Source organism: Dendrobium catenatum, unplaced genomic scaffold (assembly GCF_001605985.2).
Source record: "Dendrobium catenatum unplaced genomic scaffold, ASM160598v2 fragScaff_scaffold_1470, whole genome shotgun sequence".
Classification (NCBI taxonomy): Eukaryota; Viridiplantae; Streptophyta; class Magnoliopsida; order Asparagales; family Orchidaceae; genus Dendrobium; species Dendrobium catenatum.
The window spans coordinates 1602628-1618823 of record NW_021319932.1 but is presented as its reverse complement, the minus strand read 5'-3'; the positions used below and the strand labels follow the sequence as shown (position 1 = coordinate 1618823).

The following is a 16196-nucleotide window of genomic DNA, read 5'->3' as shown; positions in this document are numbered from 1 at the left end:
AATATATATTTTCAATAGTTTTAGGTGTTACGTATGTAAAAATCCCTATTTAATTTGGATGTAATGGAAGTGAAAGTATTAAGATTGATGCGTGATAAAATTATGAAGAATAAATTAATATTAAAAATTTTGGGGTTCAACCTATTGAAAATAAGCCGACTGAAAGTAGAATCGGATAATTTTGATACATACATAATAAAGTATAAAATGCACACGGTTGATGAGTCAATAAACGTGCTGGAGTCAAAGGATTTTGACTAAAAACAAGTAGGCCAAAAGCTGTGCTGATATAAATTATTTAAAAGTGAATTAATATCTCAAACACTCTGCATAAACGAATAAAAAATGAAGATTCATAAAATCAAATTTGAATAATTGAGATTAAGGTATTGTTAATGATATAATTACAATGTTCTAATTTGGTTAATTTAAGAAGTTCCATAATAATTTCCTACTAGTGAAGAGTAGCATATGATTTATAGTATGAAAAGCAAATACATAGTAAATGAAAATTTAAATTTTAAAAGGCGTAGTTATGTGAACCTAGAAATTCATATTTAATCTATTCCTTTATCAACTACTTTTTGTAATGAAGGAGCTCATAGAGATTTGGCCAATATACTTTTATACTATTTTATTCCTTTATCTACTACTACTCATTCTCTTCTATAGACTCATCTAGGCTTCGTTTGGTACGACTATCTTACTGCTTCTTAAAACAACTTTTTAGTACAAAAAATTTAAATAATGTTCAATCAAATATTGATCGAAGAAATCACAACCATAACTTTATGAAAGCATGCATGTGATTTTTCCTATAAAAAAAAATTCTCATGAACTAACTCCTTTTAATATACCATATTACAAAATAGTAAAAGTATATGTTATATGTTAAAAGAAGGGATTGCTCTTTATTTTTCTTCATCCCCTTAAGCTCCAAAAAAAGCTTTAAAAAATGAATATATTGAATATTAAATCATAAAATATGTAACTCAAATTCATACTATAAGCCATTAAATAAATAAAACTCTCTTCATTATATTCCTCCAAAATCAATATTCTTTCTTTTGATCTCTCTCAATAATAAACAAACATATCATACATAAAATCAGCACATCCAACAAGCCAAAGAGAACAAACCAGACATACAGTCCCACAGCCACAGAAAGAAGAAATGCAAGATCTTTTCCCTGTTCCTTCTTGCTTCTCCTCATCAATCTCCAGCAACAGCCTCTTCTCCTCCTCCTCCTCCTTCCCCTCCCCCAAACTCGCCCAAAACTTAGTCATCCTCATCTACCGCACCAAAGCAGCCGGCCACTTCACCCTCATCACCATCACATGGTGCCGAAACCTCCTCACACGAGGCCTCTCCATCTCCATCAATGGCGACAATCAAACCAACAGTAGTTGCAAAGTAGAGATGCGGCCATGGCATTTCTGGCGCCGCCATGGCTCTAAGCGTTTCACCATTCAAGGAAATAAGCCAGTCGACGTTATTTGGGACCTCAGAAACGCCAAATTCTGCGATGAAGATAACTCCTCACCAGAGCCTTTGTCTGATTACTATGTCGCAGTTGTTTCAGACAATGAAGTGGTTCTGCTTCTTGGTGATCTTAAGAAGGAAGCTTACCGGAGAACAGGCTCGCCGCCTGCTGTTATTGAAGCTATGCTGGTTTCAAAGAAAGAGCATGTGTTTGGGAAGAAGAGATTTGTTACACGAGCTAAGTTTGATGAGAAAGGGAGATTCCATGAGGTTTCTATAGAGTGTGAAATAAGCTCCTCTGTCATGAATATGGAGTCTGAAATGGTGATCAAGATTGATGGGATGGAAGTGGTTCATGTGAGGCATTTGCAGTGGAAATTTAGAGGGAATGAGATAATTTCTTTGAGTAAGGTGAAGCTGGAAGTGTACTGGGATGTTCATGGTTGGCTTTTTACCCCGGCTAGTGGGTTAAGGCATGCATTGTTCATATTCAAGCCATCATTATCTTCTTCTTCTTCTTCTTCTTCTTCTTCTTCTTTGAGTTCTCTGATGGGAGGAAATGGATGTAGTAGTTATTCTGATTTCTGTCTTTTTCTGAACGCTTGGAAGCTGGTTGAGTGATGTGATGGCTTTGTTGGGATTGGTTGATTTGTAAGTGATTCGATAAAAGCTTTTATCAAGCTAATAGAAAGGTAACTGACAGAATTCAATGCGTGGTGGAGTCGATGAAAATTCTTTCATGTTTGTGTAAGAACTTTATTATTATTATGATTGTATGATCCGAGTTTTTAATTGGAAAGACTGCAATGCCTTTGTTTTTTCACCTTTTCATCAATGTTATGAGAGAGAGAGAGAGAGAGATGGGTTGGCAGTCACATGGGGGAAGGAGAAGGAGCATGGGAGAGAAGGTTGGTAACAGCTGGTGTTTGATCAATAAAGCCACAAATTTGGAGATGACAGATAGGTTTCACATTGAAATGGGCCTTCAATAATTATTCTGTATGCCACAAACTGTGACTTTGGTTGCCTCTCTATATTAGTGTTTAACTATAGTTGCACTTTCTTTAAGATTATGTTGATTTTCATTTAGCAATCTCTCTCTCTCTCTCTCTCTCTCTCTCTCTCTCTCTCTCTCTCTCTTACATGAGAAGCTAGATAAGATAATCTCAACAAGAAAATAGCAGAAGCCTGTTTCCAATAAATTCATGGAGATTAAAATATGTTGAGGGTACCTACAAAGCTTTTGTGCTAAAGGGTGAGAAAAAAAAACTCTCCTAACTCTAAAATTTGATTGAAAATGTGTTGGAAGATGATTTACTTTGAGACAACTTTTTTATTGCTTTTTAAAGCAGCTTATTAGTACAAAAATTTCTAATTCAAAAAATTATTGTATTAAAAAACTGCTTTACAAAACAGTAACAAAGTTGTCTCAAAAGAATCCTAAATAGACATTAGATGGGCCATGGAGGTAGGCTTGATTTGACACAGTCTCTTTAAAGATTTCGAGTAGTCTTAAATAAGCTTCTCCTTAATGATTTGGATTAGGCATGAAGTAAATCCTCTATAAATACTTGTAAAGTAAAGAGATGAAATATAAAAAAGCTAAATAGTTCATTTCATATAATTATGTGACTTCATGATTATGACTTTTATCATTACATCACTATTGCTATTTCTATACATGCATCATCATATTTTACAATACAAATTGGGAGTTCTCTTTTCCAAATTTAGCTTGGTGGCTATTTAGTTGTCTCTTCCTTTGATTTGATTGAGTGAAATCCATACTATATTCACTTACAATCATAAATAAATAATATTTTATTTGAAACTGCTTTCTTATTGTTTCATAAAATAATTTTTTAATACAAAAATTAATATTTATATACTAAAAAACTGTTTTAAGAAACAATAAAAAAACCGTCCCAAATAAAACCTAAGACTTCATTTGTAACATCTTTCTTACTGCTTTATAACACCCAAATATTAAAATGAAATAAAAACTACCACCCATCATCAAAATCCCTAACTTCGTCAACCTCCATTAACATTCGCACATCCTTTTCCACCATTAAGAACTTGCAATCGAAGGTATCGACGGATTGGGATCCATGCGAAAAATGATCTTGTAGCAAAAAGAAATCAATGCCTAGCGATGATCCGACAAATTCAGGAGAGAAACCATCCTCAACGGAGTCAAAAGAGGTGCTAAAATATGCGAATAATAAAATTTAAATATTCAATATATAACTCTTAACATTCACTATTTACAATAAAAAAACTCTTACCCACCATAGAAATAATATAAACATTGTATCATATATAAAAAAGATTTATAAGCCATTAATTAAATGGTATCATCAAGCCAACATAATATTAGAGTGAATAACATACAGTTCTGACTTCAGCAACAACAATCTTTGCAGGCTGGAGAAAAGAAAGAACTCAAAGATGACGAGCAAAACTTCACATTCATCACAGCATTAATACTTGAAATTAATTTAAAGGACTTAATAACTTCATATAGAGAAAGAAGGAATAAGAAGAAGCAAAGGGTGGTATCAGTTCAGTCCTTGGCGAAGTCTGCGTTGTAGTGCGCGCTTGATTCAAGCTTCTTGGCCTCATTGAGCTTCCTCACGGCCTGTGGAAATGTAAAAGAAGATGAAACTGAAGCTTGAATGCTCGGATAATCAATCACACATAAATCAAATTCACCAAAGATTCGTTTTCTTTTTTAAAAGTTAAGTTCTTAGTGGCACATAGGGGTGTCAATATTTGACATGACCCAAAAACTCAACTCGAACCCGACCCGAAAATTCCGGGTTAGGGTCAACCTGAAACGGGTCGGGTTCGGGTTGAACAATTCGATCTGTTTTAAAAATCAGGTCGGGTTCGGGTTGACCCTTTGACCCGTTTTTTACCCGGCGAGATTGACACATTTTCGACCTATTTTTGACCCGAAAAGCTGAGATTTACATGAAAACTAGTAATTTTTTCATGACTCCGGCTCATTCAGGTCGTGTCAGCTTGACCCAGGCCCGAAGCGGGTCGTGTTCAGGTCCACAAAATCGACCCGTTTGCAAAAATGGGTCTGGTTTGGGTTGACCCGAATAGTGTCAGGTCAGTTTTAGGTTCGACCCGAACCCAACCCGTGATCCAAAATTGACACCCCTAGTGGCACAGTTGAGATCGAGGCTTCATTTGGGACAGCTTTTTTCCAACCTTACTTTTCATATCACAATCACAATTTTTGTTTGGTCACTTTTTTTTTGTGAATATAAAAAAAAAAATTTACTAGGAAACTGCACTACAACTTTGAAAAATTACTTTTTTCACAACAATTTTATAAAATAGTAAGCCATCCAAAACCAAGCTTGAGATGAGAAGCCAATAAAGCCAACTTTATGATTTTTCAGGTTGAAATACTATGAAATGATTTTATTAATTGAAGGGGACAGCGGCAGTAGAAAGGATATGGTGGGTTAAGAAGTGTGGCAACGTTTATTCAGCAAAGAACTTGAAACCGATAAGATGGACAGCTTAGCATATCACATTGGGTGAAGCATACAAACATTCATAAATAATTTCTGAAAGTATTATGAAAGGAAATCTATGGACATCAAGAAAAAAAAATCAGAGAAGTAAAGTTTTTTTAAACTATGTTGGTAAATAGATGATTAGCAGAAAACAAATGGGCTTGGGACATATCCAAGAAAGATCGCCACAGCTGGATTTCATAATAACTCATGCGCAAAATGAAGAAGACGAACGTCTTCATGGCATTGATAGAGGAATAGCATTGGGAGAGATGGAGGAATTAGCATTGAGAGAGATATAGAGGAAGAACATGACAACCCAAAGATCAGCTCAAGTAAATCTTATGGGCATTTCCCTTCGAATTAGTGAAGAAATCTTGATCAGAATAGCATAATAACTCTACTTATTCTTTCCCTTGCCTGGAAACCAAGCAAAGATGAAGAAGGCCAAATACTGAGACTTACCTTCATGAAGTCCTCATGAATTACATAGTCGCGTTCTGCGCGAATTGCGGACATTCCTGCTTCAGTGCAGACATTTCGAAGATCAGCACCATTGAAGCCCTGGAATCCAAAACATTGGCTGGGATTAGAAACAGTAATTACAGTTTATAATACTGTCTTCTAAAATTGAGACATGAAATATACTCACTTCAGCTAATTTGACAACTGCTTCATAGTCTATTTCACCAAGCTTTGCTATGCCAGCTGCATGAATCTTAAGAATCTCCATCCTGGATTGTTCATTTGGCAAAGGGATCTCTATCTTCCGGTCCAACCTACCCGGACGGAGAAGAGCTGGGTCAAGAACATCAGGACGATTCGTTGCCATGATCATTTTAACCTAATGCACATTAATTTAAATAATAAAAACCAAGTCCTCTATCAGGAATCAGAAGGAACACTTGAAAGTTATAAGCAGAAAAGGTTGTGCCAAACGGTTCAGTCTTCATTGATGAACAGTCAAAGCAATCATGTATTTAAAAACAATTTTCTCATACTCCGACTACCTTGACTAAATAACTTTCATGGATGCAACCTTGAACAGACATGGATAGATTTAGGCTTCGTTTGGGATGACTTTCTTGTTGCTTTTTTAAGCAGCTTTTTAATATAAAATTTTTAATTTTTTTACTAAAAAGCTACTTTAAAAAGCAACAAAAAAAGCCGTCCAAACGAAACCTTAGAAATGAGGCCCATCTCAAGATAGGAGAAATATCCTTTCATGATGGAAAAACGATTAAGGTGGTTCCTATTTACAGCCATAATAAATAGAATATGATGTAACATTTTAATCTAGGTGCTGTTTCAAACTCAGGCAACAATTTTACATGGCGTCAAATGGAATATGCGACAGAAAGCAAGAACTATAACCTTTTTCAGAAAAATAAATGCACAAGAATTTTCGAACATCAAGAAATGAATCAATTAATTTGTGAATAATGAAGTAGAATAATAGGGAGGTTAACATATATACAACAAAATTTTTATATATTTACATATCTAACACCTAAATCATTAAATTTAGGTCCATAACACTCAAATATCTAAATCACATCAAAAATACTAATATTAACTTATTTAAAGTAAAACACACCATTTCATGCATATACTTTGATGTGATCCAAATATTGAAGTGATACATAAGTAAATATAAAGAATTAGACATTAAAGATGTAAATATATAAGAACTTTGTGACATATATGAAAATCCCCCATTAAAACATGACCTCGTTAAGGAATGCTAGAACATTCAAAATACTGCATGACATTAAAGTAAGCAAGGACATGAGCGATAAAAAAAAAAAAAGAGCAAGAACATGAGCTAGCTGGCTGTGAAGTTAACTTTCTTCCTGTCGGATCGGAAGTTACGACATTTTGATCGGGAGCAAGAACATGAGTTCATTGACTGTGAAGTTAACTTTCTCCCTTTCGCGAGCTTCTAATGTTAAATCCCGTTAAATCCGCCGAACTGATGGATTTGGTAAATCTGGGATTTAAGCTGTAAATCCGTAAATCCGGGATTTAACGCGCACACAAAAACCGTTTGGCTGGATTTAGCGTAAATCCGACTTAAATCCCACGATAAATCCGATACCAAACAGCCCCTAAAGTTATTCATTCATGCCACACATCACAACTAAATAAAAAATACGGTAAATGAACACCTTTCCAAGTTGATCAAATCCATCCAACTGATTGAGCAGCTCCATTAGTGTTCTTTGAATCTCCCGGTCAGCACTAGTTCCCTCACTAAACCGGCGACCACCAATGGCATCAATCTCATCCATGAAAATAATGCATGGCTACATAAATATAGAAAAACGTTAGATAATTCTATGTCTTAATCATTAACATTCAACTTAATGCAATGAAGCCACTTTTAAGAAAGGAAAGACACCAAATTTTAGGTTCCATCACTCAGGAAAAATGGAGAACGGTAGAGGAAAAGTGAATAGGTACGTACTTGATGATCTCTTGCATAACCAAACATCTCCCTTATCAATCTAGCACTTTCACCAATATATTTGTCAATAATGGCACTGGATACAACCTACAAGTAACCAAAAGGAAGTTAACAAATACAGCTGCAGGAATAGCTTACATTGCCAGGATCCTCATGAAGCATGTTGTAAACAACAGGGTCAACCTGTCAAAGGTAATCAAAATAATGTGTAATCAGATCAAAACATCAATTTACACATCATAAAAATGTTAAAGAGGCAAGGAAAACATCAATAAAATAAAATATGCCTTTCTCGTTTTATCGAAGTATATATATAACACCATATCTTTAGTGGGATGTACCTCTCGAGGAAGAGCACGCATTATTGTAAGGGTGGTCATATCAAGTACTACACGTGTCCCAGATGTCAGCTTATCTTTATCAACTTTGCTTCGGCAACCAACAACATATCTAGGACCGCTACTAGCCTTAACTATCACTGCAGATAAAAAATAAAAGCCACATCGATGTCAATAATTTGAAAAAAAAATGTGAAGAAATAACTATATCGAAAATGTATTATATAAATCCTCGGCATGAGTATGATAGCGCATATGAATTGTAACATAAACTTCTCAGCAAAGAAGTTATAAAAACTTCCTCATCTGCTGATATACTTAGTCGAGAATATATAGTTTTTAGCTATGAATACTCTTTTGTACCATAAAAAAACCACTGAAAAGAATAGCAAGCTGCAATATTATAGAGCTTTGCAAGCACATAAGAGCACTAAGGTTTGTAAGATGCCCTTTCTTGTGAGCTACTTAAGCCAATCAGTCATAATTGTGACAAAGGATCAGGATCAAATTAAGCAACTCAATTGATTCAATTTAGGTAAAGGAGCAGTTTCAAATTAGGTTAAGGACTCACATCAAATCATTACAAGGAGCAAATAGAAAAGAGTTTCAACGAATTTATTTTTTTCAAAAACGTGTGTGAAAGCCAAACAATTCATAGAGCATAGAAACAGAAATCCCACAACAGAAAGAAGGTTATTAAATATATCCAACAAATTAGGAAACATTCCTTAATAATTTGACTCTTCAATAATGTGACCAAGTATAACACCAATAAAGGCGGAATCTCACACTCAAGTTAAGAAATGTCGACTACCAAAGTAGATGTTATTATTCTCTCATGCAATCAAAGATGCCATTGATAAAGAAGCTGAACAACCTCTCCAATAATTTGGCCAACATTTTGGTAAAATGGCAAATCAGTATTCTAATAAAGCAATAAAAATAATAAAGCAATAAAAATAACTTACAACGTTCATTATCAAGAGGCCGAAGAACCTCTCCAATAATTTGACCAACACTTTGGAGTGACTTCAAGTCATCTTCAGTCTTAGAAAACTCTTTCTTTGCATTTCTCAGGCTCTCCCTGGCTGCAAACAAATTGCAACTAAAATAATTATTTTCCCAAGAAATTAGTAATTTAAAATAGGGAAAATGCATATGTTTGAAGAAGCATTATGCCAACTGTAAGAATTTCATGCAATAAGATTATCTCATAGATTTAAATGAGCCTTTTAACATGAAGTTTTTGCCCAACTGCAGCCTCAAATAGAGAGGAGGTTTGGGGAAAGAGTTCAATGATGTCCAAAGGACAGAGTTCAACAGGTTATTAAACTGACTAAAAAAAGATGAATTTTTTTCACAAAGCAGGATGGCAATAAGAAGCAAATGCTTTAAGGGGGCTATGTTTCTAATGCGGTGTAAAATAACTACAATACATTTACTTGACATACTCAGGATTTTTTTGTCGGTTGTAAAATAATTCAAGAATTATTTTATTTTTTCATTTGGTTGGAAGTAAAATGAAATTAAAATTTATAATTAATATTTTTTTAATATATATTTTCTATTAATATGTTCTTTTAAAACTTAAAAACAAAAAGAACAGAAGAACGACAAGGTCAGTGATGATGATTGGGGTTAATGTTGTTGGCATGGTCGCCAACGACATGGGGATAGAAAGCGAGCATTGGGAGAGTGTGAGGACAACCGATAAGGTTGTGAGTGCTGGGGGGAGATAAAGGAGATCATAGGGACAGGGAGAGCCAAAGACCTTTGTGGGGTGCCAAATATTGTGGATGCCAAATATTGTGGGGGATAAGAGAGTTAATGGTATTCAAAAGCATTGGGATAACAGACTTCAGAAGCGCTGAGATGAGCTCGAAGCTATTAGAGAACGCAAGAACTTGGAATTCACTCAGTTCTAGCTAAATTCAAATTCACCCAAAAAGGAATTGTCGGAGGCATTCAAACCCCCTAAGAGAAATACTTAAAATTTGTTTTAAACTCAATCAAACACCCAAACAATAATAATCTCTCCCATTTCAAATGGATTACAATCATAATACACTCAATCAAATAGCCAATAAGACTCCTGATAATAGTAATAGTTCATAGATGAGAATGTTCATGAGATCACAAAGAATAATTTGACCAATGATAATATTCCAAGGACAAGTCAATTTACATATAAGGTTTAAATAATGCATGATTCTGAAAGGATTTGATGTATACAATCTTATCTCTATAATGTAATGAATCTAATTCATAATAAGTAGAAGTCTTTTCAATCAACATAGAGTCAACCAAAATATTGCTTCTCAGTTCGCCCTCTAATACATCTGACATAATTTTTCTCAAATGTCCATTGATCGCTTAAGTATCATATCCTTGCCACCATATTACGTCAATTTTGATGAACCAATTTGAAATCGTGTCACAAAGACCAATTATGAAAGATATTTTTGTGTCAAAACAATTGATGAAAAAATAAAGAGAGCAAAAAATATCTCCATCTGAGTTTTTTTATAGTATCATGAGAATTGATGTGATGTGCATTACAGAAAAACATGAGTTGGAATGTCAACAAAAAGCTGCAACCTACTTAAATGAACCCTAAGTATTGGCCCAAATTAGCTTTTAAAGCTCAATTAAACAAAAAGCCTTTACTTGCATAAACTCCTCTTGCTTCTAGCTTTCATTCTTGAATCATTCTTATGGCATCATTGTAAATCACCATAAAAGTTCTATCGAGTTCCGAAGCTCCTCCGTTTGGGAGTAAAGTAAGATTATCCATGTAAGCCCAACTTCGATGATGGAGGTAATAACAACTTTAGGTAGCTTTAGTCCTCACCAACAAGATAAAGTCGAGGAAATGTCACCAACCAACATTTGTGATTATTTAGCCTCAAAAGTGATGCAATTTCTCCAACATACCTCAATAAAGTTTAAAATTGCCACCATAGTAGCATGATAGCTGAAAAAATATTAAGAGCTTAGCTCTTAGTCTAACTATAGGGCATTAGAAAAGGCTCCTCCCTGAAGGATAATTTTTGTTGTGACTTCAGCTACAATGCCAAAATCTAGATGAGTATTCAATCATCATTACCATATGAATAAAGGCTGCTAGAATGTTAAATAATTCAGCACATTAATAAACGTTAACAGTCATCAAAATCATGTTAACAAAGTTTTCAACATATTAATAGATTTTGTCACATCAACCGCCAACACAATGAGAATTTTTTAGGGTTATGGCTTGGGCAACATCGAAATTCCTTCCTTTGTAAGCAAGGTCCCATTGTGGTACAGTTAAAGAGAGTTTGACAAGATTTGCATTCTCAGAAGACAAAATCCCAAAAGAGATGCTCTTCAAAGCCTTGGTCAAGGTTGCCATCATCATCAAGGCATTAGCTCAAGCCATAGCTCCAAGCTCACTTTTTCATTCAATCTCAGAAGAGGCTATGATCATTGAAACATTAACCCAAGCCACACATTATAAACTTCTTAAGTTGATACAAGGCAGAGCTACAATCATCAAAATTTGCCCAAACCACAACCCAAATTGAAATCCTTTGATTAGTTTTGAAAAAAGGTTAATGGTCACTGAGGGGAAATCCCATGTCAAAAAAGTAGCATCGCATTAGGAAGTGGTTGAAGAAATTTTGTCTTAGGCTACCTTCCCTTAAGGGCAAACAGCATGCCTCCTACAATGCCCAGGTCATAATTGTTAGCAGGCATTATAATTGAAATTGCTCAAAAAGACCTACTTACGCTCCCAGTAAATCAAATTGAAATTCAATTTCTTATAATCTTACATAATTCTAATGGCATTTGGAGATTACCTTGCTATATCAAAGCTCTAGAAGAATGACTAGATCAAATTTGCCCCCTCTAGATGGCAACACCTTCCATTGACAATATAAGGCACCAGTCAAAAAGAACATTCTTTTCAACAAATGAGGCTACAGCAGGGCTTTGATTAACTAAATCCCTTGATCTAAATTACAAAGTTGTTATTATAGCTCCAACATAAGGAGACATCCTAGTCTCCTCCTATAACAACAAGCAACATAAGGATGTTGGAATGGCACTTCCAACTCTCCAAGGATTCAATTCCTTACAATTATAGTTAAAAAGCTTGGAAAGACATGCACTGCTCTAAATAAAATGTGCATTTTCTAAGGACATTGCTTGGACTATTGGCCCAAGAAAATATTGTCAATAATGTCATGGGAGTGGGTAGTACTTGTAAAGAATCTCACTCGAGCAACACCCTTGCAATGATTAGCACCTATGATGCACAGACACGGACACGACGATACGGACACGGGACAAGCCAATTATTGAAGATATAGGACATGAACACAGGTTGGACGTGGTATTACAATTTTTATATTTAAAAATAGTATATAAAAAATGAACAAGTATAATATTAAAAATAATTTAGAAATAATAAGTCATTTGACTAGAACTTGTGTTTAAAATGATTAATATTAAGATGTCTAGAGTTGGGTGTCGATGCCATATATCAGGCATCAAGAGAGGAGACAACAATGTTGTTGAGAGTCGGGCATCGATGTTATGCAGTAAGTATTAGGCGTTGATGTCAAGAGGACGTCCGGGTATCTGCCATCAATGTTGACATGACGTTAATCGTCTATGTTAAGACGACGTCAAACAAATATGAGATGTTAAGTTGTGGGTGTATAAATTGCTAGCATCGAGCATCAATGTCAAGACAGTGTCAGCCTTTGATGTTGAAATGATTTTGAAATGACAATGTGTAACAACGCCAGACGTCAATGTTGAGATGACATTGGGCATTCTTGTGAAAACAAAATCGCGGCTTGCCAAAAAGAAATGAAAATGAGAATATTAGATGAATGGGAGATTGAATTGGTGTTGTGGATATGAAATAAAAAATCTAGTTTTTATATTTTAAATAAATGAAAATTTTAAACACAAGAATTTATATTTTTTTTAAAAAAAAAAAATTGATAAAGTATTTAAGACACAGGTGTCGGACACGCGTGTTCAATTTGTATTTAATATTTTTTTAATCGAACACATTTTCGGAGTGTCTGAAACATGTAGGACGTGTGTCGTGTCAGACACTGCATGCCTCTTTGAGAAGAATCGGTGCATCATAGATTAGAACTTAGTTTCTTTAACTTCAACCATATATAATCCTAAAAACCCCTATATGAGGCAACAAGAAAATATCTTAGTTTCTATAAGGATGACATTGCCTTTGCATCACTCAAAATATTAACCACTTTCATTGATGCAAGCTAAAAAGCTTGAAACATTACAAGTTCTCAGGTTCAAACATATGGCTCAATTAAAAAAATTGAATAACTTTAAAAATATTATAAGATCCATAATTCCAAATCTTTTATAAGAGAATACCATGGTTAAAATAAAGTAAGAAAATCAGTAAAATAGGAATTAAACATGTAAATTTTGCATACTCCCACCAATTGGAATCTACTCAAATTTTGTTACCTATGAGAATTCACACAAACTTAGCCACCTAGACCACTGCCTTTGAGCATAAGACCAATCCTTATATAACCTACGAGTGATAAAGGCCAAGAGTAATTCAAATGAACTTCTCCAACCCACACCTTTGAGCTTAAAACCTATCTTTCACAAATTCATAGCATGCAAGGAAGGAATGGACAAAGACCCAAAAAAAACTTGAATGTGCCACCTCTACCCCCATCTTCATACTTAAATTTTATGGTTATAAATCCATAGATATCTTAGCAATAAATGTTGAGAACGATTCATGCTTTTTGTAACCCCTACTTTCGGGCTTAGCATATATTTTTGAAGATCAATAGACATCTAAAGCACAACAATTACATGGCTTTAATTAATTTGGGAAGGAATAAAAGAAGTGCTGAGGAACTATCATTAAATTGTATACATGTATATGTATATATATATATATTCAACTAGAGGCATACCACGTGATACCTCCAAGAAGAAGAATTGATAAACAAAATTGCCTCTAGCTGGAGGTGGTGTGAAGTACTTCCACTTATTAAAGATAATGAAGATTGCCTCCTACTAGAAGTGATGCCTTGTGCCATCTCTTGGAGGTAGTACAATAGCATTGAAGGCATGCACTTGGAGACTACATGAAACACAACCTAAGCTGCACCCAGGTCACTTCAGTTAGCCTAGGCTAGCTTTTATAAGCCTAATTAATTCATGTGGCCTGCATTAACTCTCAAATCAAATCAACGACATTTGAGGATCCTTAAAAGGCTCCAATTTCAATTTCATCCTTTGCTCATGCAAGATGAAAATTTGAGAAAGAAAAAGTTAAAGATACCCTCAAGAATCTCGTCAAGGCCAAGAATACTTTTTGACTCAAAGTAAATTCCAATGCAGCAGGCCTAAACAATATTTGATAATTGCTGTAAATGATTTATTATGGATCTGATCTAGAATAATTATACATAATTTGTAAACCTTTACAAAAGCAGACATATAACTACTTTTGTACACTCTTCTTCATCTACATCATTCAAATTAAAATTTTAATCTTATAAAATTTAGTTTCTTCTTAATGGAATAATTTAGTTCAGGTCAATTTGTGCTTAATTGATCTCTAGTTCTCTACAATATAAAATCAAACTTTAAGAAAAAAATTTCCAAAATTTTAAAATTGAAAATGGCCACAAAAGAAGCTTGTTCTTGGTGGATTATTCTTATGGTTTTTCGGGTCAAAGCTACACATATAATTTACAAAAAATCATTCATTTTCTTAAATTATGCAGACGTTTACATTCTCATATAGACATCTATCTGTTGTGTTTGTGAATCAAACATTGTAAAAAAATTAGCCTTTGCATAGGCTCACCATATGTCCAAAATTTACCATAGAAACAAACAGAATATCTTTTTTTTTTTGCTACAAATCATCTAAACTCCATTACGAAAAACAGAATTACTGCATTGAGATAACTAACTCCTTCGTGAAGTTGATTCATGATGAAGAAAGCATTAAATTACCTATTGTACTTGTTATAAAACGTAGTATTTCCTTAACTTAAATCATTCAATATTTTATATCATCAATACTATGGCAAGCATTCTAGCAATAAGGGCGATCAGATTGCAGACAACTCTAAAATAGCATTCCTCCAATCATAATGGTTTAACATTTCAATTAAGCATTACGTAATAACCATTGGAATCGCCTTAACTTTACTATCCTAAGTGAAATCAGAGATGAGGCTAATCTCTCCAATCGATTTACAATCTTGCAAAGAAACACAAATGACAGACTAGTTCTTTCAATTTTCATTTAATAATCTAATAACTTCTTTTTAGATTAAGAATGATCACTAATCTCTCCAATATCTCTGACCACACTATTTTTGAGCAGTACAGTTGCATGCATAATTTGAATTAATACAATATAATCAAGAAAGAAATAAATTCAAACAAAAGATGAAGAAAAATATGCATCCAAAGCCTAGGGATCCATAACAAGAATGCAAAACGTCCGGAAGAAAAGGAAAGAAAAAACTGAGATGAAAAAGCATTTAACAGATACTCGCATACACACAGCACGAGGAACGATGGTAGTGTGATACCTAGAACTTAACCTAGCCCTAACATTCCACACAAATCAGTGCAGATACGAACAAATTAAGAAGTTCAAGCACCGCCCCACTACGAGAGAACCGAAACGTTAACCCTTAAATCCTCCAGAAACCGGTACACATACCAGATCAGAGCAAGGTACTGAGAAAAAAAAAAAACAAATAATGATCGAGATTGTAGTGTAGAGAGGCGCACCCGTTCGGACCCTGGATTCCTGCTCCTTGTAGTTGAGAAGCTTCTTACGATAGTCGTTCACCACGCTGCGACGGCGGGCGGCGTCATCCGCATCGGTCATCTTTATCTTTGACAATTTAAAAAGTCAGAGTAGAAATCTAGGTCGTCAAGGAAGGTAAGACAAGGGGTCCAGTCCCCTTCGATTTTTTCTAAAAACAAGGAAAGGAGAGCTGCACCGGCCCACCTTACCAGCGAGGAGTTGGTAGGCACTGACGCAAGTCCGCTAATAGCTCGCCGTATCCGGTCGCCGCCGACGAGATACTCAATCGATGATGGGTAACCAAGGAAAAATAAATGTAAAGAGCATAGGGCAATTAAGGAATGGAGCATCTTTCATAAAAAATTTGAAGTAATATGGCTCATTGGTTTTTTTTTTTTTTTTTTTTTTTTTTTTTTTTTTTTTTTTTTTTTTTTTTATGGCTCATTTAATTCTACTTTTTTGGAGTAATAAGTTGAGTCATCTCTTATTTAAGAGTGAAATTGACATAAAATTTAGATCTTCTTTTTGATAGTTT

At 34.5% G+C, this 16196-nt stretch overlaps 2 protein-coding genes across 2 annotated transcripts; one reads left to right on the top strand and one right to left on the bottom strand.

Moving 5' to 3' along the window:
* The first annotated feature begins 836 nt into the window (after window positions 1-836).
* On the top strand, window positions 837-2295 carry LOC110110456. Its single transcript, XM_020841941.2, has one exon. It carries the CDS (start codon window positions 1175-1177, stop codon window positions 2102-2104), a length of 930 nt encoding a protein of 309 aa, XP_020697600.1. The 5' UTR covers window positions 837-1174; the 3' UTR covers window positions 2105-2295.
* A 1484-nt stretch (window positions 2296-3779) lies between these two features.
* LOC110110440 (26S proteasome regulatory subunit S10B homolog B-like) lies at window positions 3780-15928 on the bottom strand. The gene is given in 9 exon segments (XM_028700214.1): window positions 3780-4124; window positions 5485-5583; window positions 5672-5863; window positions 7188-7325; window positions 7487-7669; window positions 7828-7964; window positions 8793-8912; window positions 15643-15742; window positions 15871-15928. Coding segments are annotated over 8 exon segments (1044 nt in total). The 5' UTR covers window positions 15871-15928; the 3' UTR covers window positions 3780-4049.
* Window positions 15929-16196: the final 268 nt, after the last annotated feature.